The 21,493-nt window shown below is 43.0% G+C and overlaps 1 protein-coding gene across 4 annotated transcripts in view; it reads left to right on the top strand.

Annotated features, from left to right (window-relative positions):
• The first annotated feature begins 2,096 nt into the window (after window positions 1-2,096).
• MAP3K15 (mitogen-activated protein kinase kinase kinase 15) overlaps window positions 2,097-21,493 on the top strand; it is a 135,764-nt gene continuing 116,367 nt past the window's right edge. For 2 of the 4 annotated variants that reach the window (XM_084618279.1, XM_084618278.1), the window contains exon 1: window positions 2,656-2,780. Coding sequence is in view for 2 of the 4 variants with exons in the window: in XM_084618277.1 (XP_084474403.1) it covers window positions 2,465-2,780 (316 nt within the window). In the remaining 2 variants the exon portion in view is untranslated. Of the gene's footprint in view, window positions 2,781-21,493 lie in introns of all 4 variants that reach the window. The other 2 variants (XM_084618277.1, XM_084618276.1) reach the window with 2 other exon arrangements.

Here is a 21,493-nt window from a genome sequence, read left to right as displayed (position 1 = left end):
TCTCTGTGTGTATATAATATCTGCTGCAGTTTCCACGGTATGCATCCGATGAAGTGAGCTGTAGCTCACGAAAGCTCATGCTTCAAATAAATTGGTTAGTCTCTAAACTAAATATGAGTCAACAATATAATACTGTTGCAAAAAAACCAAAAATCATTCTACGTAGTAGCAGGAGTGTTGTAAGCAAGACACAAGAAGTAATTATTCCACTCATCTAAGCATTGATAAGGTCTCTACGGCTGTACAATGTCCAGTTCTGGGCATAGCACTTTGGGAAAGATGTGGACATTCTGGAGAAAGTCCAAAGGGGAGCAAGAAAAATGATTAAAGGTCTAGAAAACCTGCAACCCCCTCCCCCCATTTGTGTGGAAAGATTTAAAAAGATTGAAAGATTGAAAAATTTGGGTTTGTTTCGTGTGTAGGAGAGAAGATGAGGCGGGGGCACAATAGTCTTCAAGTACATAAAAGGTTGTTTTAAAGAGGAGGGTGATAAATTGTTCTCCTTATCCACTGAGGACAGGAAAAGAAGTAATGAATTTAAATTGGAGCAAGGGAGATTTAGATTAGATTTTAGGCAAAACTTCCTGTTAGGATGGTTAAGCACGGGAACAAATTACCTAGGGAGGCTGTGGAATCTCTGTCATTAGAGGTTTTTAAGAACAGGTTAGACAAACACCTGTCAGAGATGGCCTAGATAATACTTAGTCCTGCCTCAGTGCCAGGGACTGGACTAAATGACCTATCAGGTCCCTTTCAGACCTACATTTCTCTAAATGCTCCATTACGTCACTCCTTCTCTTTAGACTTAAAAAATCAAATGGGGGATACACTTGAACTGTACAAAATTTTAAAAATGTCCAACAGAGGTAAAAAGCCTGTTGATTAATAGTGTGTTAGGGAAGGACTCCTGCAATCTTCTATGGTTGCCCTGACTGACAATGTCTAAACTAAGTTCAACTTTACTTCTGAAGGAGAGTGTGCACTCAGGGGTTTAAGGTGCTGTAATGTATGTGCTGTAACTTCACACCTTGGTCCCACGATATAGACATGCCCCTAATAAGGGAAGGGAATAAGGGAAATTGAGGGGGAGGGGGGAGCCTCTGTTAATTCCTTTAGTTTAAAATGCATAAACTGGTTTTCCATGGCACTCACACAAATGGGGGCCTGCAGGCATGCAGACACACATACCTCTGATAGTGAAGGAGCAGTGTTAGGCACACAATCAGTATCAGAGTTGTAAAGCTCTGAATAACAATGGTTAATGTAACATCTGAGTCAGCATTATAGTCTGTGTCCTTAGCATTAAGAAAATGTGTGTTTTTATTGTGGGACAACTAGCATGCATTAGCTATCTCCCTGAGAGAACATAGTGGAGACAAGGCACTTTATTTTCTCAAAAGGGAACCAATTCAAAGGAGTGACAGGATAATTCATTTTAAAAAATCCTTGATTTTGGCAGTACAAAACAGTAAGTCTGTCAGAATGAAAAACATCACTGAAATGTATTATAACAAAATATGTAGTATACATAAAAGACTATGAAATTAAAATATTCAACTAGAAGCATAAACAACTCAGTAGAAAAAAAAATCAACATTTATGTAAGGAAGTAACAGAAGACTAAAGCCTGCACTCCAGGCGCTGAGCCCAGCCGCCCGGGCAGGTCGGGGAACCGCTGGGGGGCTCTGCAGACCCCGGACGGGGAGGCTTTGAACAGAAAACTGGGGTCTGGCCAGGAGCCCGCGGCAGGGGCGGCAGGTGAGATGCTGCCCCCACTGGCGGCTCTGCAGGCACGGTTTGGGGCGAGGGTGACCAGACAGCAAGTGTGAAAAATGGGGACAGAGCGGGGGGGGGCGGGGGAAGGCGCCTATGTAAGAAAAATCCCCAATTATCGGGACTGTCCCTATAAAATCGGGACATCTGGTCACCCTATTTGGGGCGGGGAAGAGCCGCCTTGTCCTGGCGCTGGGAGGGGCCGGAGTTGGCGGCACCGCCCTGGGGAGCGCAGCGGGGGCTGAGATGAACCGTCCTGCGAGGGGCAAATTCTCCCCCGCCCCCCACCCTGGGTTTTTGCAGCCGCCGCAGCCCAAATCCCAGGCGGCTTCTCCGCTGCCCCGCGCCCTGCAGCGCCCGGGCCCCGCTCTCAACCGCGGTTCCTCCCCCCGGCTCCAGTGTTGCCCCTGGGCCCCGCCCCGGCTCCCAGCTGTTTGACGCCCCGCACCCCGCCGTGCGGTGCGAAGCTGACTCCGCCCGGGGCGGGAGCAGACTTCTCCCCAGTCGCCCCAGCGCGGGCGGCGCCGAGCTCAGCCGGGGGCCGCTGCTCCCTGCCCCACCGTGACGACTTAAGCGGCCGCTCTGCGGAGAAGTTTTCCCCCGGCACCTGCCCGGGAGCAGCCCCCTCCCCCCCGCCGTCGTCACCCTCCCGGGGCCGGGCAGCGCCCCCATGTAGCGCGGGGCGGGCGCCATGGAGCACAGCCGGGGCCCCGCGGCGGAGCCGCTGCCTTCCCTCAGCGGGGAAGCGGAGCAGCAGCCGGGGGCCGAGGCGGCGGCGGCGGGGCCGGGAGGCGAAGGCAGCGTCCCCGCCCCGCGGCAGCGCTCCCTGCGGGCCGTGTATGTGCTGAACGACAGCCCGGGGGCCGGGGCCGGAGCCGGGGCCGCGGCCGGGGCGCTGCAGTGCCTGGTGCGAGCCTGCGAGGCCCAGGGAGCCCAGCTCACCACGGTCAACTTCGGGGAGCTGGACTTCGGGGAGACGGCGGTGCTGGACGCCTTCTACGACGCAGGTGAGCGGGGCGGAGAGCGGCGCCCGGGTTGCCACCCTGCGCCCAGCCCGGGGAGCAGCCGGGTGCTGGGCACAGGCGGGGCTAGCTCATTGGGGGATGGTCTCCCCCCTCCCCCAATACGGACTGCGTTATTTCCACCAGCCAGCACCTAGCCAGACCCAGCACGGTCTCTAACACCTGTTAGAAAGTTTATCTTAAATTTGGGGGGGGGGGATCAGTAGGTCCAGCAATGGCTACTAGCCAAGATCATCAGGGCTGCAACCCCATGCTGCAGTGTCCCTGGCCTCAGTTTTGCCGGAAGCTGGGAATGGGCGACAGGGGATAGATTGCTGGAGGATCGCCTCTTCTGTTCATTCCCTCTGAAACATCAAGCGTTGGCCTCTGTTGGCTGCAGGGCCAGACTGGGACAGATGGACCCTTGGTCTGCCCAGTATGGCCATTCTCATGTAAATAAATCAGATTCCTTTCTCCACCAACCCCCCAGACCTGCGTGGGGCCCTAAACAGTTCCTTAGTTTGCTTATGCCTGGTGCCTCCCCTAGTTCTGGGTTTTGTCCCCCTCTCCTCTGATGTTGGGGACTGGCAACAGGGGTGTTTGGCTCCAGGGTTTTGATTCACACTCCGCTCTGCTTAGTCTTCATCTTGCTGGCTCCCTGGGGACTGTATGGGCAGTAGAAGATGGTGATCCCCTCTTATCCCTTGAAATGAGAAGAGGGGCAGGAACAGAGCACACCCCAGGGATGTGTGAAAACATAGCAACCCATGCCAGGCAGAGGAGCTGCTGTTGGTGCCTGTAGAGTATTAAAAAAAAGTGGGTGAGATGGAAGGATGAGAGGTTGGGGGCCCCTCTTGGAGGGGAATGAGGTGAGCATGGTAATATCCTTGCCCCCAACTCGAGGGAGCTCTTGCATTTCCTCTGTACTAGGGGTTAGCAGACCTTTTCATTGTGTAAGTCTCTTAGAGAGATTGTCTTATGGACAGCTTCCTTCTGATAATCTTGCAGACCACCTTACCTACTCCCCCCCACCTTTCGTGATTCCTAATATCCTTGTGGCAGCTATTGCTTCCATGGCAAAGTCCTGTTAGGACTATGTTTAGTGTACTATAGTTGCATTGTAATGAGATTTAGTAGCTGGAAGGAGGAGGAAATGTGACTAACCAGCTCTCTGGAAAGTACAAGAAGTGCTCCATGAACCACAATCTGGGAACGTCTTCTGTTACACTGGCACTGGGTTGGAGGACTGAGGGCATTTGTTAATGGGACAAAAACCTGTTGCCCTTAGGTCACCTAAGGGGGTTAGGCATTTGAGCTTCATTGAAATTCAGGGGATTTGGATATCTAACTCCCCTCCTTCAGGCTCTTTTTAAACCCTAGCCATAGTGTCTTAAGATATTAACTACAATAATCTTTTTTAGCCTTTTTCATTTTCTAGGACCATCAATCCAACACTGTGCACAAAGAAACTGAATTTTACTTTAAAAACAAAAAATTATAAAATGCTGTATTGAAAAGCCTGTTGTCGCTCTAGAAACAATTTCCCAGAAGTCCCTTCCTTCTCTCAAGGTAGGGGGAAAGCCAGAGTGTGTGAGCAAGGAAGACTGGATTTTAGAGGGGCACAAGTGGATTTAAATTTTCAAGAGCTTACTTAGTAGTTGTTGAATTTGTGAATCCATAACATGATTTTAAAAAAAATTCTTAAATTCTTGTAGAGTTATTTTATTTAATATATTGTTTTAAATGTACTTTTCATTTTCTCTTGCTTTTTACATTTTCTACTTCTGCATTCTTCTACATTCTCTGCATTTCTGAGCTATCCTAAGAAGTAGATAACCCCATCCTTCTGGTTCCGATCGAATGCTGCTGTTATTCCAGTTGGAAGTAGCCAGTGCTATTGTTCTTTAAAAGGGCAAACATATTACTGTTGAGTGATTTGTGTCATCCTAGTGCATTAGTGGTCTAAATTAAGTAGGCCATCAAACCAGTTAGGTGCGAACAGGCCTGTACCTCCTCCATTTTTCTGACGCTATTAAAAATTCTAATAACTATTGTGTTTCCTTCAATTCATATTTACCCACTCAGTTTATATTTGGTACTTTGTCTTCATGATGATATGCCTCAGGGAATTGAAGAACTGCAAACTGATGCTGTATCTCCTATCTTATGATTTTTATTCTAAATAAAATATGCAGTGATGTGTATAAGCCATCAAATATTAATTTTCAAAATAACAAGCAGAGAAGGCAATCAGCACAAAAAGAAGGTAGAGAATTTTCTGAAAGATGGTTGGGGAGTTTTTCTTGGGTGTTGGAAAGACCTCCTTCATTATGGTATAGAATAGAGCATGATCCTTTCAAATGCTGAGCCATATGAGAGAGTAACCTACAGGACAATAGGGCCAGTTATGACCTTTGGAAAGCTTTCTCTTGATTATTTGGAATGCTCAAATCTAGTTTAAATTATATTAATTATGACATGTACAAAACATTGAGAACCTTTCCAATTCTGCCCATTCTATCCTTTTCTCTTCTTTTTCACCCTTTTGAGAGTTACAGTTCAACCTTCATACTACTGCTAACTACAAAATAAAGTTATATTTTCTACACTGTTTACTCCATATCCTCTCAAAGGAGGGGGATGGAGAATCTGTAATCATATGTTGTCTGTATGTCATGTCATGTCATTCTGTTCTGTTATCTTATTAATAAAAGTTAGAAACCAAAAGGAATTAAGCTTCCAGAGTGTAAACTGAGTAAAATAAAGTATTGTTATTCAAATAGCAGCATGGATGTACACGGAACTTCATAGACAAAATACTCCTCTCTGCTTTTAGTGTTCTGCAATCTAATTTATTCCATTAGGTCAGGAATAAGGTATTCTCATACTGCACATAATTTGTTGGTTTCCCACTTCCTTGGTTTATGCTCTCTTTCCCATGTACTTCCACTCTTTCAGCCTTCCTGCTTTCTCCACTCAGTACTTTGATTCTCTGCATTTCTGAGCTATCCCAAGAAGTAGATAACCTCATTCTTTAAAAATAAAAGTTAATGGCTACCTGCCTTTCACATGACTCAACAGAGGACTTAAGGAAGGGGCAGCATGGACTCCTGAAATACCCTAGCTACTTAAATGCACCCTCTCCCAGAACTCCAACCCAGAGGTGTGAAGCTTAAGGTTCAACTCTCTCAGGGGCATGCAGCAGCTATGAAGCATGTAACAGCCTCTGTGCAAAGTGTGTAATGCATTAATGCTTGCATTGTCTCTGTCTGGTGTGTACCTGTCAGCAGATAGGTAAGAACCTGTGTGAAAAAGAAGAAGAGAAGAATGAGGGGGGATTTGATAGCTGCTTTCAACTACCTGAAAGGGGGTTCCAAAGAGGATGGCTCTAGACTGTTCTCAATGGTAGCAGATGACAGAACGAGGAGTAATGGTCTCAAGTTGCAGTGGGGGAGGTTTAGATTGGATATTAGGAAAAACTTTTTCACTAAGAGGGTGGTGAAACACTGGAATGCGTTACCTAGGGAGGTGGTAGAATCTCCTTCCTTAGAGGTTTTTAAGGTCAGGCTTGACAAAGCCCTGGCTGGGATGATTTAACTGGGAATTGGTCCTGCTTTGAGCAGGGGGTTGGACTAGATGACCTTCTGGGGTCCCTTCCAACCCTGATATTCTATGATTCTATGAAACCTGCAGATAGACTAGCTAGTAGAGCACTTTAACAGACACTGGAGGGAATGCTGCAAAAAACTGAGATTGCCAAACCCAAAATTGGGTTAGGATGCAGCTGTACTTATTGTTTACAGTCCAAGAGATCCCACAGTCCTTCCTGGATTTCTCACCATTTGAGTTGTTATAGGAGAGACAGCCTTGGAGTATTTTGGACCGCTAATAAGAGGCCTGGCGTAAGCAAGGTACCACAACCCATAATGCGAACCAGTATGCCTTCTATCTATGGGAACGACTAGACTCTGCTCCGGTTAGGGGTAATAGAGTCCTAGAGGAAGTAGTGCAGCCTGACTTTGCTGGTCCCAAAACTGGAGAAGAGTATCTGTTCCTTGACTGATTTCAGGAAGGAGAACGTGATTCCTATCCCATGTCTTAGGTGGGCGAGATGTTGGATATATTAGAAAAGGCTGGGTATAGAACCAATCTTGGACCTCACCAAAGTACTGGCGGAAAGCCCTTGGCCCTGGAATCCAAGGATATAACCGCATTTGTCACTCCATTTGGACCGTACCAATAGCTGGACCTTCCATTTGCTCTCTATGAGGCCCTGGGCACATTTCAGAAGTTGAAAGCACCTTCTATGTCACCAAGCACATGCTGCAGCCTATTTTCACAGCCTGAAATGGACCCTGGTGTGGCACCGGTTCTTTCCCAGGCTGGTGAGATTATCATTGCTCTTGTAACCAAAACTGGATTTGTTTTCTGTTTCAATAGGACCTCATTTTCCTCCCTTACTCTTTTTTTCTCTACCTGTCCCAACAGCTTGAGATTTTAATTTTTAAATCTAAATGCCTTCTCACCAAAATTACATTATGTATTAATGTCATACCCCCTCTCATATCAGAAGCATGAGTCAAGTTGAAAAAATGCAAAACCTTGGTATGATGCATCTACCATGTATATTGTCATGTGCAGGGCAGGCCTTAGACCAAATGGCACCCAGACGAGGAACATCTTCAGTCGTCCCCCCGCTCCACCCTCCATGTGTTAAATGGTTCAATACCTATTTTTATTGCATTTGCATTTCATGACTTTGAATGATTTGAATGCATGATTTATCCCAGTCATGTAAGATGATAAATTTGCATGCTAGGATCTGTAAATCTGTATTTATTCATGCCATATGTGAGCAAATAAAAAAATCATTTCCTCTAAGCTTATAGAAACCTTTTCATTTTAAGAATAACTGAAATGTACTCACATCAAGAAATTGAACTGTGCACCAACATTGGGTGGACCAGTATTAAATAGTGTTACAGTAGGTGACAGTCTTAGAATGTTAACCCTCAAAGCTATCCACACATTAGGAAAAGTATCCTTCAGCTCTGCATCATGAATGAATTGGAGAACTTTCAGTGGCAAAGCTCCTGTGTGGCAAAATGTGATGGATGTTGTCCAATTCAACATAGTCTTTATCATTGACATCGGAAGATTCCCCATGGATCAGTGTCTGGTGAAGGTCCGTACAATTGTTCAAGAGTGTTTTCCTGTCTGCCAACACTTTACTAAGGTCATAACCCCCCCCCCCCCCGGTCTTTTCATGGTGCTTCATTTGTCCGAATCTCTTCAATGGACATTCGAGCAGTGTCAAAGACTAGGCAAAAAAAATTCCTTCTTGAATTTTTCTTCTGAGCGTCCCATCATCTCATCTCTGCCCTCGTAACCAGTCTCCTCTTCTGATGAATATGAGTTTCCTTGAAGACAGGCTCAACTCCTAAGTTTTCTGCCATTTCTTTGGTGATAGTGATGGCATCTTCAAATCCGTTGTCTCTGTAGGCCACAATGAAATCAAGGCAGCATCTCATCAAGGTAGTAGTGGTCACAATGTCTGTGCTTACAACATTTACGTGGAACAGGATATCATGCCAAACCACAATTGAGACCAGAAATTTGAAGTCAGTACTTTGGTTTGCGCCTTGTGTCACATTCCGGCCTCAGCTTTACTCAACTATGCCAGTTCCATCAGGGTATCATAAATCTCAGGCACTTGGTACCTCACTGGTCTTACACTGTCCATGCAGCTCTCCCAGCAAGTGTTACTTAGAAGCTTCATGGCTTCATAGTCAGATTTGTAACATTGTCCGTGAGGATCTTCCATCTGATGGTTGATGCTGAAAACAGGACGTATATTCTTTGCCGTACTCTAAAGAGAGATACTGAATCTAAAGATGATGACGCTGCACCTCATACAACCAGGTTGAGGGAATGACAGCCACAAGGCATGAAAAAAGCTCTTGGATCATTTGGGGCAAGGATCCTTGTTTGTACGCCACTGTTTCTTCCTTTCATGTTCGTGCCGTCGTTGTAACCTTGGCTATGACAGTCCTGAAACTTTATTTTATTCTCATTCAGAATGTTCATAAACAGTTCTGTTAGCCTTTTCCATTAGAGTCGTTTACAGACCAGAAACAGATAAAGTTTTCCTTTACTTGGATACAGCCATCCTCGTTGTCCATAAATCTTACTGTAAATGACATATTTTCACTTGGACTAATGTCAGGAGTGCAGTCCATTATTATGGCCTAGTACTTACTGAGCTGCACCAATATGTTATCTTCCTTGCCATAAGGCCAGTCAATTCGTTTTGAATTGTTTTGCTGCAGTAATGGTCTATAGCTTCTTTACAAACTACTCGATGTAGGTGCTCACGCATGACATTCTCGTATTTCACTGAACATAACAATTTGGTAGAGCTGCTTGGGAACAATTTATCCGATGAGCCCCAGAAAGCCAAATTATTCTTTGCAAGGAACACAGTAATTGAGATCATACACTCAAGCAAGTTTCTCTAATGTTGGGTTTCTAATAATAATGCACTGGTTTTCTGCATGTATGCATTTATTTGTCTTGATCCTGGATTTGACCTCCATCCATTTGGAGTAGGCTGTAAAATGGCTGGGTGACTTTTCATGTTGCTTTAGAGCATCAGCTAAGTTATTCCAGTAATTGTACCCAAAAAATGCACACAACGATTTGGCATTCTTGTCAAATGTTTTGCAGCAAAAATAGAACACTTTGTCAGTTGATTCTCAGTAAACTAGCCAATGCCAATTCAGTTTCTCACCATTTTTGAGCACTGTTCCATAGTGTCGCTTCTGCTCATTAACTGGAAATGTCATATCCTCGATTTTGCCCAGCTTATTCAAAATTATATGATCAATATTGGCAGAGTTTAGGATCACTGGCAATAAAGCAGGATCTGATGTATCGATTTGTGGTGTGCAATTTTTCTCACTGCTATTTATGTCTTCATGCGAGGCTGATTCTTCTTTATCGTTTCCCTCCTTTTCATGTAAACCAGATTTTTCTTTGTCATTATTCTTTTCATGTGAGCCACATTCTTCTTTATCATCACTTTCCTTTACGCCGCCAGGAAAACTGGACGATTCTTCATCGCTTTCCTCATTTACCTATTCCTTATCTTAAGGTAAATCTGCTAATTCCTTAGTAATAGGACTTCCATCATTTATTCTTTGTTCCTCAATTTCTTCTGCACTGAGAGGTTTGATACTGCCTAAAGCCTGATCTATGTTGTTCTGTTTCATATGTTTTCCCATCAAATTTGCCCCTTGCTGCAGACTAGATTGTAATTGAGTTTTTTGCTTCCTGTACTGAGTTCCTGAAGGCTTCTTCAGGGCATCTTTTCTTTTCTACGGGGGAGAACAGGCAATATTAGGGAGAGCAAAAGTCTATGTTTCTCAGTTTTGGAAAATCATCAAACATTATGTATTAAGCATGGCAAAAGAAGTAACAGTATTTTTTATATTGTTGCGCAGATAAGGGTTCAATAGCTATTTCTGGCGTCTCATTAAATAGGTCCTTTATTAGTCGCTACTTACACTCTATACTTGTGTTTTAAGACTTGAACTTTCACAATTACACAGTAAAACAAGGTTCACAATATTGCAGCTGAGCTCTCACTTCACTTCATTCTTATATCTCACTAACTGACTGGTGACGCCCCGCCACTTATATGCCCACAGGGGCATGGCTGACAACATTTTAGGAGGTTCAAAGAAAATGTAGTTCTCAGAAAGTCCGGAAGGTTCCACAAGATCCTACAAAGTTCCAGAACGTTCTAGGAGGTTAGTGAAAAATGAATACACATACGGAATACCTGAAACATTTTACTTGAAACATTCTATTTTCCTTTTTGTCACTAACACCAAAAACAGCACCCTGAGCCTGGAATCACTTGTCTGTTCAGCCTTCATTCAGGCTGCTTCACAGAGAGAGGGGCCTCTCTACATCTTCTCCTCTGGGTCTCCTCCCTTCATCTGGGCTAACCCAACACTTTATGGCAACAAGCCCTACTGTCCGCCAGCTGGGCTTTATTTCTAATTGGGCCCTGCCCACCCTCCAGTGCAGGCAGGCAGGTTAACTGGCTTTTCAGGTCCATATTCATCCTTTCCTGCCCATATTAACCCTCTCCCAGCATGTGTGGGGTGAGGGAGGGAAGCATACAATTCTGACTGTCTGCGCTATGCCTGTCTAGTCAGTGAATTAAGAGAGAACTTAAGCTCTTAGGTCCTTTACTTTTGCAGACACACATACTTTATATTTTGTAAATTATTTTGAATATTCCTGTTTGAGATTTAATAGTTCAACCATACGACCTTCATGTTCTGTTTTATTGCATTTCAACTTGGTCAGAGATGTCAGATGGAGCCTTTGGAAGTGAAGTGCTAACGATGTCTGTGGCCAGTGCCTAATGATGTTACAAGCTAATTTTAGTGTCATCGACTCTCATAATTTTAACATTTCTCCATATTTGATGTTTTTTCTTAAAGCCCCAGCTTCTGGCATCATGTGACTTGCCCTCATAGTTGTAGAGAAAACTTGACTAAACTGTACTCTAGATGCTCAGAAACCAGAAAACCAGTAAATAGAACCAAAGTGTATTAATTTTAAAAAAAAAATCTCATTGTTTTTAAGCTCGTGTCATGGTTTTTGAATGCTTGAGGTTGGCAATACTTGGATTGCAGCCCACAGCACAGGTCTGCAAATTAATCAGAACTATGGAGGAGGGGGAGAAACAATTCTCCAACTGCAAAATGGGGACAATAGCAGGGCATGAAGCTAGTTTATTATAGTTTTACATTGTGAAATTTTATAACAAGTAGGAAAGGAGTTACACTTTAACCTATTTAAAGATTAATCTCCTTTTAACCCCCCCCCCCCTTTTGTGGACTCGGGTTGTAGAAAAGTTGACCTTGCCATTTCAGTCAAAAACAATATCAATTGAAAATGCAACTAAAGCCGAGAGCTTCTGTTGCTTTCGAGTGCTCGTGTAATAAGTATTCATCACCTCAAAAGGTAGCAAAGGTTCTTTCCACGCATAAAACCATACTTGGAGTGGTTAAGTTAAGTGCAGCACATAATGTTCCAACATAAAACAGTGCTTTTGTTTGAATCAAATGTAAGCAGTTAAAGAATGACCTTCCACAAAAATAATCCAACCAGTAAAAAAATTTTGTTCTACATCAGAACAGGCAGTGATATTCATCTGTTTCCTTGAGGGACTCCAAGGCCACATTTGAAAAACTTCACTGGTGAGCTTCATGTTCATTGCATTTAGAAAAAACCTTTTTATTTTATATGGCTTGAAAATAAAGCCATTAAACAGGAAAATCTGGGGGAAAACTTTCTTGACACTATCTTTAGGAACAAAATCATAACGCCAACTTCAGAATCTGAGACTAGTGGAACATACACAACACATGGCATTTTTCATATGCTCTTACCTGCAGACTTCCTTGACATCATTGGAAGGCCTCCATAAATTTCCATGTCTTCCCCCCTTCCCCCCCCCCCCCCCCCGCCAAGCTCTTAAAGTAATTTGTCATGCTCACTGAGAATTACTGCCAGATTTCTTTCCTTTGCTGACATTCTTGCATCCCATGAACCTTTCATAAAGTAGCCCATATGGTCCAAAATGTATTGTGAAATGGACAAAAATCATATTGCAGGCACTTCGTTGATATCAACAAATGGTGGATTTGAGGCAATTAGTGAAATTTTGGTCAACAACAAAGTCATAGAGTGTTACAGATCCAGTGTATGGTAATGTGTCTGAGGTAAGACTCAAGTCTTGTAGCTAAAATGTTAGCATGTTTGCAAGTCAAAAGATGAAAGTTTCAGTACTAAATGTTGACTTTTCCTCGTACAAAATTGATGAACATAAGGAGGAAAACATAGTCACCGGTTTCATGCATTGCTTTCTCATGATACACTTCTCCCCATGTAATACACTGAAAATAAAAAACCAAAATGCTTCATAAACGTTACCACACTTAGGAATAATAATACTGATTTAACTCACATTTTCCAGATCGAGAAACTTGAGGTAAAGAGCTTGTGACACAGTACATACAGCTGTAAGCCCATGGAACAATTTCAGTCATACCTCTGAAGAAAAGGTATATATTATAGGTATCATCTAAGGTTGATTTGAAGCAGTTTTGAAACATTTCACTAGGATTGGTCTTATTTATCCCTGACTTGTACATAAAATTATCAGAGAGAAGGTCCAGATTCTGTGCAGCAATACACTTTGTTTCCCGCCTACTCACACAGCTATAATTCTGCTGCTGCTAGTGACAGGGCGTGCTCAAAAGCTCAAGGAATCTTGTTCAGATCATTACCCCCAATGTTTTGGAGCCTTATTTCAAATGTGAAAAATTTCAGGTTCTGCAACATCTCTCAACAGGCTCTTTCATAAGACTCTTGTACTTGCTGCTTCTAATAATGTCAGCAGTATTGTGAGAGAAACCTTTCTTCAGGTGTAATATTTCACTGCTTCCAGAACAAAGAGTTGCGGAAACACATGAAAATTAGGGGCACGGGAGATTAATGCAGGGGAAAAGTTATCTGAGCTTGATTCAAGTTTTGGGTGACGGCTTAGGTCTGCACTTATCTTAACCAAACTGTTATTTCCCATCTTACTAGTACTATGAATTAGCATTACTAACATTTGGTAATTAGCAAAGTTAAACTTATAGTGAATCCAAGTGTGTTTATTCATAGTACTCATGAATTCAGTCAGTTTCCCTCAGATAGAAGTCATGGATGTAGGATTGGGCTAATTCAGAGAATTAATCATATGGCATCTGGGTTAATACAGAGAATTATCTGCCATCTGTAAATTAACTTAATACAAGGTGAGATCGGATTTATTAGTTTGCGAAAACTACCTCTCTTGTTGTCCCATACATGGCAGTTTGAAAAAATACTTAGGAGTCCTGGTTTTTTGGAATGTTTGTCTTGCATGCAAAGAGAGTGACAGGATGAAATGGGAGTTTGGAATTCGTAAATGAAAATAGTGTTACAGGATTGTACTGTGTGTGTGTCTCTTTCGAATAGTGCCAGACCAGTCAGCTCTACTGCTCTAATCTGGGTTGAAAATGAAAATCTGCAGTAGAAAAGCTAATGTTAACAGTGGTATTCCTTCCTGGCACCGGGTTTCCTTGCTGAGCAGAATTGCTATGTGCATTGTTGTGTAATGGGCCAACTGTCCACTTCAGTTACTGGCTGCTTCTCTCTTGGTGTGCTTGGAAGTCTGTGTGTCTGAATTATTTGTGTCAGGTGTTCTTTTTTTATCTAAATGGATACTTTACATTCATTAAATCTTTTAAAGCAAATTTGAGAAAAGTGTGTAATAACTTAATTCATTTATTAAGCTGAAAGCCAAACATTACGTCTGCTGTTTTTATTAGTTTTATTCATGCTCCACAAGGTACTGAAGTGGAGAAGATGCGAAGTGCGTTTGTGTGAAGCAGAATGGAACGAAACCTAAAAATGGCTAACAGCCAGAGTTGTTCTCTGTTTAATGTAAAAAATTTGCATCTGACCAAAAGTAAGTGTAGAAATTGAAAAATTACATCTTCTTGATAATGTGATGAGTGAATTTCTGTGGAAAATAACGATGTAACACATCAGCATGGGTTTATGGAAGGTATATTGAGTTAGTTTGACAGGATCTTTTTGTTTGTTGATATTACAGCTTTGGTTGATAAAGGTAATAGTGTTGATATAATATACTTAGACTTTTGTAAGGCATTTTACTTGGTACTGCATGACATTTTGATCAGAAAACTAAAATGATATAAAATCAACATGGCTCACAATAAACGGATTAAAAGCTGGCTAACAGGCTCAATGTAATTGTAAACGGAATCATCATGTAGTGGGCGTGTTTATATTTGGGTGCCTCGGGTTGGTTCTTGGCTCTACGCTATTTAACTTTACTATTAATTACCTGGAAGCAAACATAAAATCATCCCCAATAAAGTTTGCAGATTACACAAAAATTCGGGGGAGTGGTAAATAATGAAGAGGGCAGGTCACTGATATTTGGATCACTAGGAAAGCTGGGTGCAAGAAAACAATAGGCATTTTAATATGGCTATGTGTAAATCTCGGAACAAAGACTAGGCCATACTTACAGAATGGAGGGCTCTATCTTGGAAAGCAGAGACTCTGAAAAAAGATTTGGGGGTGGGCTCCCAGTGCAACGCTATGGCCAGAGGGCTAATGTGATTGTGATGCTTCCTGGGAGTGCCCAGAATTGTGAGGTAGCTCACTACCCCCTGCCCTTAGCATGAAAAAGCCTTGTCTGTGCCTACTGTGGGTCAGCTCCTCGATTCCACCAGCCACAGGCAACAGAAGCACTCCCATCTAGGCCTACACAGGCCCTGTTGTCTCTCCACAGGTTAGTGATAGGCACACTGCAACCTCTGAGCCCTACAAGTGTCTCCCTGGAGTGTCCAGTCCCTGATCCACTGAACACTCAGAGATTTGGTGCTTCCAGAGAAACAGTACACCCCAGCTTGCCACCTCAGATTACCACTTAGCTATATCTATAGAGAAATGCCATATAAAGTTTATTTAACAAAGAATAGAGATTCAAGTGACAGTGAGAAACAGCTTTGGAAGTAAATGGTCACACACAGAATAAAATCATAACACATTCTAGAGCCTAGACTTATTTACAAGATACGATCATGTCTAATAAAGTATTGCTCGCTAGCACTTTACTGCCAGGTTTGCTATTACCCACTCTTCTGAGAGACAGAACACAATGTCAGCTTGCTTCCCCAGTAAAGGATCAAGGTACCTTTTCCTATATCAGGACAGTCCTTTTGTTCTTTTTCATAAACAGAACACCCTAGCTGACTTTTTTTTCCCCCCGTGCCTTCCTTCTCTTGTCAATTTTGCAATCTTTGGATTAGCATCAGGCTAAGTATGTACATAGACCTCCATTGTGAAGCAGACTAATACACAATACACCTATGACCAGACTGAAAAATTAACATCTGTTACCTCCTGCCTGAAAGGAACCTGTCCGAGGCATGTTGTCTTCTCCAAGACCTTAAGAACATAATTTTCAGTATAGATACATAACTTAAATATTATTCTTATGTACATTTCGCAATGATTGTAATGACCAGTGGGCTACTGCCTCTTGGTAGAGACCTTACTTGCCACACTTTAGTGAACTAATATGCATATATCTGACCCAGAGGATCCCTGTAAACCCGTAGCATCTTCTGCCATTTGGCATCAAGAGGTGTCTGGGTTACAGTGATACTTGGGTGCATAAATGAGAATCTAGGAGTAGGGAGGTTATTTTACTTCTGTATTTGACACTGGTGTGACTGTTGCTGTAATACTGTGTCCCTTTCTGGTATCCATGAATACAAGAAGGCTATTGATAAACTGGAGAGGGTGCAAAGCCACAAGAATGATTTAAAGGATTGGAAAACCTGCTGTATAGTGATAGACTACTAGATAGAAACTCAATTAGTTTAGCTTAACTAAGAGGAGGTTAAGGGGTGACTTGATTACAGTCCATGAGTGCCTCCATGGAGAACAAATATCTGATGATGGGCTTTTCAGTGTAGCAGAGAAAGGTATAACATGATCCAGTGGCTGAAAGTTGAATCTTGGCGAATTCAGACTAGAAATAAAGTGTAAATTTTTAACGGTGAGAGTAATTAATCATTGGGACAATTTACCAAGTGTCATGGTGAATTTTCTATAGCTGACAATTTTAAAATCAAGATTGGATGTTTCTTCTAAAAGATATGCTGTAGGAATGATTCTGGGGAGGTTCTGTGATTTGTGTTATACAGGAGGTGAGACTAGATGATCACAATGGTCCCTTCTTATGTTGGAATCTATGAATTATTTGGGAGGTCATGATTTTTGGTTTTGTAAAACCAGGGGAGGAATTTAATTTTGGGGTGTGGTTAGTACATACAGGAATGTGGAATATTGTTTTATTGTTGAAGTTAAATCAAATAATAATCACATCCAAGTTACTCTTAGAAGAAGAATACACACCAAACAATCAACTTTGTGGGGTTTTTTGCAACTAACGATGACAGAACTTTCAAAAGGTTTGGTGATTGGGTTTGATTTGGATAAGGGTTCAAAACATAGGGAGCTGACTCTAATCTTTTCTGCACTATCTGGACTTGAAGGGGATACAGGAGTCTGGAAGGGTTGAGAGCCACTGCCTTAGTTAGCCCCAAACCATCCACTCCCTCACATCAGTTCATTAGATCACCATGGTTCACAGATGAACTATGGCAGATGATGTACGCAGGTAGTAAGTTAGAATGCCAGTGGCTCAAAAGCCACTCTGAATCCCTCTGTCAGCAGCACAAACATCACTTACAGCCAGACTCTGGCATGGCAGCAAAGGAGGCAAAATGAGCCTCCTAATCCTTCACGATGAACATGGCAAAATCATGCCCAGCAGAACTGTTTTACCTAGAGAATCGGCTAATCAATTCAGACTGCGTAACCCAGTTGCTAACCACTGTAAAAAGCTGTCGGCATACTTCACCGATAAGATCAACAGATTACTTATGGAGCTAACTGGGAAGGAAAATTCCACCCTGACCACATTGTATTATCCGCCCCACCACCCCTGACTGAGCTTGGCCCCATCGCATATAAAGATGCTCAAGAAGCTGTGAAAAATATTAGAGCCACGATCTCTGAAACAGATCCTCTCCACACCTGGCAGGTAAAAGCCAGAGAAGAATTATGGCTGCTACAAATGGGAATAGTCAATGCCTCCTCCAGAGGAGCTCTACGGGAACTACAGCTGAACCTAGACTGGTTGTTTCTCTCAGCTAATGAACCCAAGCTCCTGATTCCCTGAAGACTCCAGCAGGCACAGTCTTAAACCCTGCAGCCTCCCTGGGACCTCACGGCAGGCATGGAACACTATCAAGCACCCCTGGTTCTGCTTCCTGTTCCTGCTCTCAGCTCCCTTCTTTCTCCCAGCCCTCACTCCAGATCCCTGCTTCTGCTCCTTGTCCCTGGTTCTGATTTCCTACACCTGACTCCTAATCCCCACTCCTGGCTCCTGTGCCCACCACAGCTGATAGTCTGGCTCTAATGCCTGATTCCCAGCTCCAGCTTGCTCCATGGACTTGGTATTATTATTCTGAGTGCAACGTGGCTCCTGGTCTCTGGCTCTTGGCTCTGGCACGCCTCCTGGAATTGACCACATGGCCTCGCTACCTCTGTTTTATCCATTAAGGCAGCCTCTTGCCCTGACCATTAGGCAAGGCCACGCACCTCCTGGTTGTTACAGTTTGAGCCGCTCGGGAACCAGGGCTGCTGGAGGTTATGATTGTGCCTACTGGAGTTTTCAGCCAATCAGGAGACTGGATTCATTAGCTGAATCAGCTGAGGGCAATGAGCAGGGTTTGAGTTCAGCAGTGGGTCCCTGAGAGAAGCACAGCTACTATCCTCCTTGGAAAAAACAGAACGGTTCAGTCAATCCTCAAGAAGCCAACACTTGACCCTGATAATATTTGCAACTGCCATCTTTAAGCTCCCATTTCTGGGCAAAATAATTGAGAAGGATAGTAACCACCCAGCTCCAACTCCAACAGCATGACGTTAGCCAGCATCCTGGACTCGTCACAATCAGGGCTCAGATCAAGGCTCAGCAGGAATAGCTCTAGTTGCACTGAAAGATTTCTTATGGATACAGATAAGATCTCCATGTCCTACTGCTGGACCTCTCTGCAGCCTTTGACACAGTTAACTGCAGGGATCCATGCTATTCCCACTTCTCTTCAATATCTACCTGAGACCACTGGGGGAGATAGTGAGCTGTTGTGGGTTCAACTGCCTACAGTATGCTGATAGCATTCAGCTGGGGAGGGATAGCTCAGTGGTTTGAGCATTGGCCTGCTAAATCTAGGGTTGTGAGTTCAATCCTTGAGGGGGCCATTTGGGGCAAAAATTGGGGATTGGTCCTGCTTCAAGCAGGGGGTTGGACTAGATGACCTCCTGAGGTCCCTTCCAATCCTGATATTCTATGTCTATGTCTGTATTCTTCATTCTCAAGTGATGCATCCTCCATCACTGCTAAAAGGCCAGCATGCCTACAAGCTGAACTCGGACAAGTCCAAAATGATGCTGGTCAGAAACAGGAAATGCTTCAAAGAGCTGGCCAAGACATTGGCTCTGCCTTCTTTTAAAGGCATATAGCCCCCATTTATCAAAGTGGTGTGAAGTGCCAGGGTCCCGTCTGACTCCTCAATGAGCTTGGATGACCAGGTAGCATCACTTTCCAAACGTGCCTCTTTACTTCCAGTCCACTGGGAAACGTAATCTCTTCCTCACAGACAAGGACCTAGCTACGGTAATCCATCAGACTGGATTACTGTAACTCATTATATCTGAAGCTGAATGTGAAGATAATGCACAGGCTCAAGTTGGTACAGAATGCAATTGCCTGCCTTTTCCATTGCCCAAGGTAAGGATATCAGGACTGTACTCTATCTCTTCAGTGGCTTCTAGTCAGCTTCTGGTGTCACTTTCAGGCCTTGGTCCTAATTTTCAAAGCAATTAATGAATTGAGCTCTAGCTACGTAAGACTTTCACTCTATGAATCACTGAGGCAACTGCGCTCCTCAGAGACAAAGCAGACGACAAAGCCCACAACAAAGTACGTGAGAGCTGGGTACAAAACATCTTCTCAAGAGAGGATCTGGCTATGGAGCACTCTTCCAAAGGAGATCAGGTGAATCCAGTGTCTGACCATCTTTAGGAAACTTTACAAACTCTTCCTTTTTGAGAAAGCTGTTTCACTGTAAGAGGCACTGTCTCACAATTCAAACACCCATCTTATTCCCAACCTCCCTCAAGCAGAGTTCTGACCATGTAAAAGGAGAAGTGCTGGAGATTGGATGAAAGCCACTACAGACTTTGTAATTGCTATTGAATTTATATGGAAGGCACTCAGATACTATGTTGATGAGCAGGAGTATAAAACACTAAAATAGCACTTCCTGGGAGGAATGCAGATGAGTTTGATAAACAAAACATCACAAAGCAACAATTTGAAAACATAGTTTAGAATAATTCTGGTCACAGACTCCAATATCTAAGAATTTTTTTCTTAGATAACCTGTAACTTCCAAGATTCTGAACTATAATTTTAAAGATTAACCCAAAAGAAATGACAACAGAATTTTTTAAACAAGAGGAAAGAGTATAAGGAGGCAAATAATCTTAAAGTTAGATATCGTTGTGCTCTGACAATGTGTTATGGTATGTAAACTGTGATGCTGACAGACCAGGTGCCCTCTCATGCCAAGGCCCATGGGCCCCACTGAACACTGACAAATGTATAGCTGGAAACTGGTCTGGCTCACCTGTGTGTTAGTGTTTCTTAAAATAGGTATTAGATTTATAAAAATGTGTTTAGTGTTTAGATTTCATGAAATGCTTGTGAATTGCTGTGTGCATTAATCTCATTTACGATATCTGTTTCCCATGTTATAAGGTGGTAATTAAGTGTTTGCTCTGTAACTATAAAAGTGTTTGCTCTAAACCTGTAAACCCCTACAGGAGTGAGAGAAGCATTACCAAATGTGAAATACTTGCTTATGACAAGAGTGTCATCTCCTCTCCTACAAAAGAAGGCCCATAGGCACCAAACAAGCCATTATGGAACATCAATGGACAAAATACTTCGTTGATTGCTGCCCTCACACCTATGAAGAAGACACAAGCACTTGTCCCCTCAGCTTGAACTCTGGGAGGAAGAGATTCAAAATCCTTGTCAAGAAGAAATTGTTACCTCTATGCTGCTTGGACTCTGAGGGGCAAAGATTTCTAAGCAGGAGTTCTTCAGTTCCTTGCATATTACAGCAACTCTTACTACCTTTTGGAACCTAAAACTGTAGCTCATTTGTGTGTGCATATTCACCTGTTTTAACTTTTGTAAACCACTCTAATTTATTTTTCCTAGTTAATAAATCTTTATTTATTATAGGATTGACTATAAGCGTTGTTGACTTTGGTGAGAGATCTAGTGTGCAATTGACCTGGGGTAAGTGACTTGTCCTTTGAGACTGGGAGTAACCTGAATATTATTGTGGTTTTTGGTATAAGGGACCAGCTATCACAAAGGAAGCTTGCCTTGGTGGCAGGATAGATCAGAGTACCCAAGAGGACTGTCTGTGACTCCATGTTAAGGCTGTTACAGGGCTTGAGGAGTTCGCACTTGATACTGGGTTGGTGAAATCTAAGTATAGAACACACAACCAGTTTGGGGTTTGTGCCCTGGTTTGTAACTGTCTGCCCTGAGGTTGGTATTCATGTTTGAGTCACTCCAGACAACTTGACATAAACATTTATTTCTAGTGTTCTGGCAGGAGAGGGAGCATGTGGTTAAAGAGGTTTTAATCATTGCACTGGGATTGGGAAGTCCAGAGTATTAATTCTGATAGAGTTTTCTCTGTGACCTTGAACAACCCACTTGTTTGCTTCACTTTCCCTTCTGCAAAATAGAAGTAATACCTACTGCACTCATAGTGCTGTTATAGATATTTTTCAAAGCAGATTACGAACATTAAAAATGCTACAGAAGGTCTAAATATTACTGATCATTAAGTACTTGGAGTCAAACTTTTTGTGTTCTGTAGGAGCCAGAGGAATTTGTGTGTGTTTATAAT

This window comes from Lepidochelys olivacea (genome assembly GCF_965140295.1).
Source record: "Lepidochelys olivacea isolate rLepOli2 genome assembly, chromosome: 1".
NCBI lineage: Eukaryota > Metazoa > Chordata > Testudines > Cheloniidae > Lepidochelys > Lepidochelys olivacea.
The sequence above is the reverse complement of the archived record's forward strand: the minus strand, read 5'-3'. Positions and strand labels throughout refer to the sequence as shown.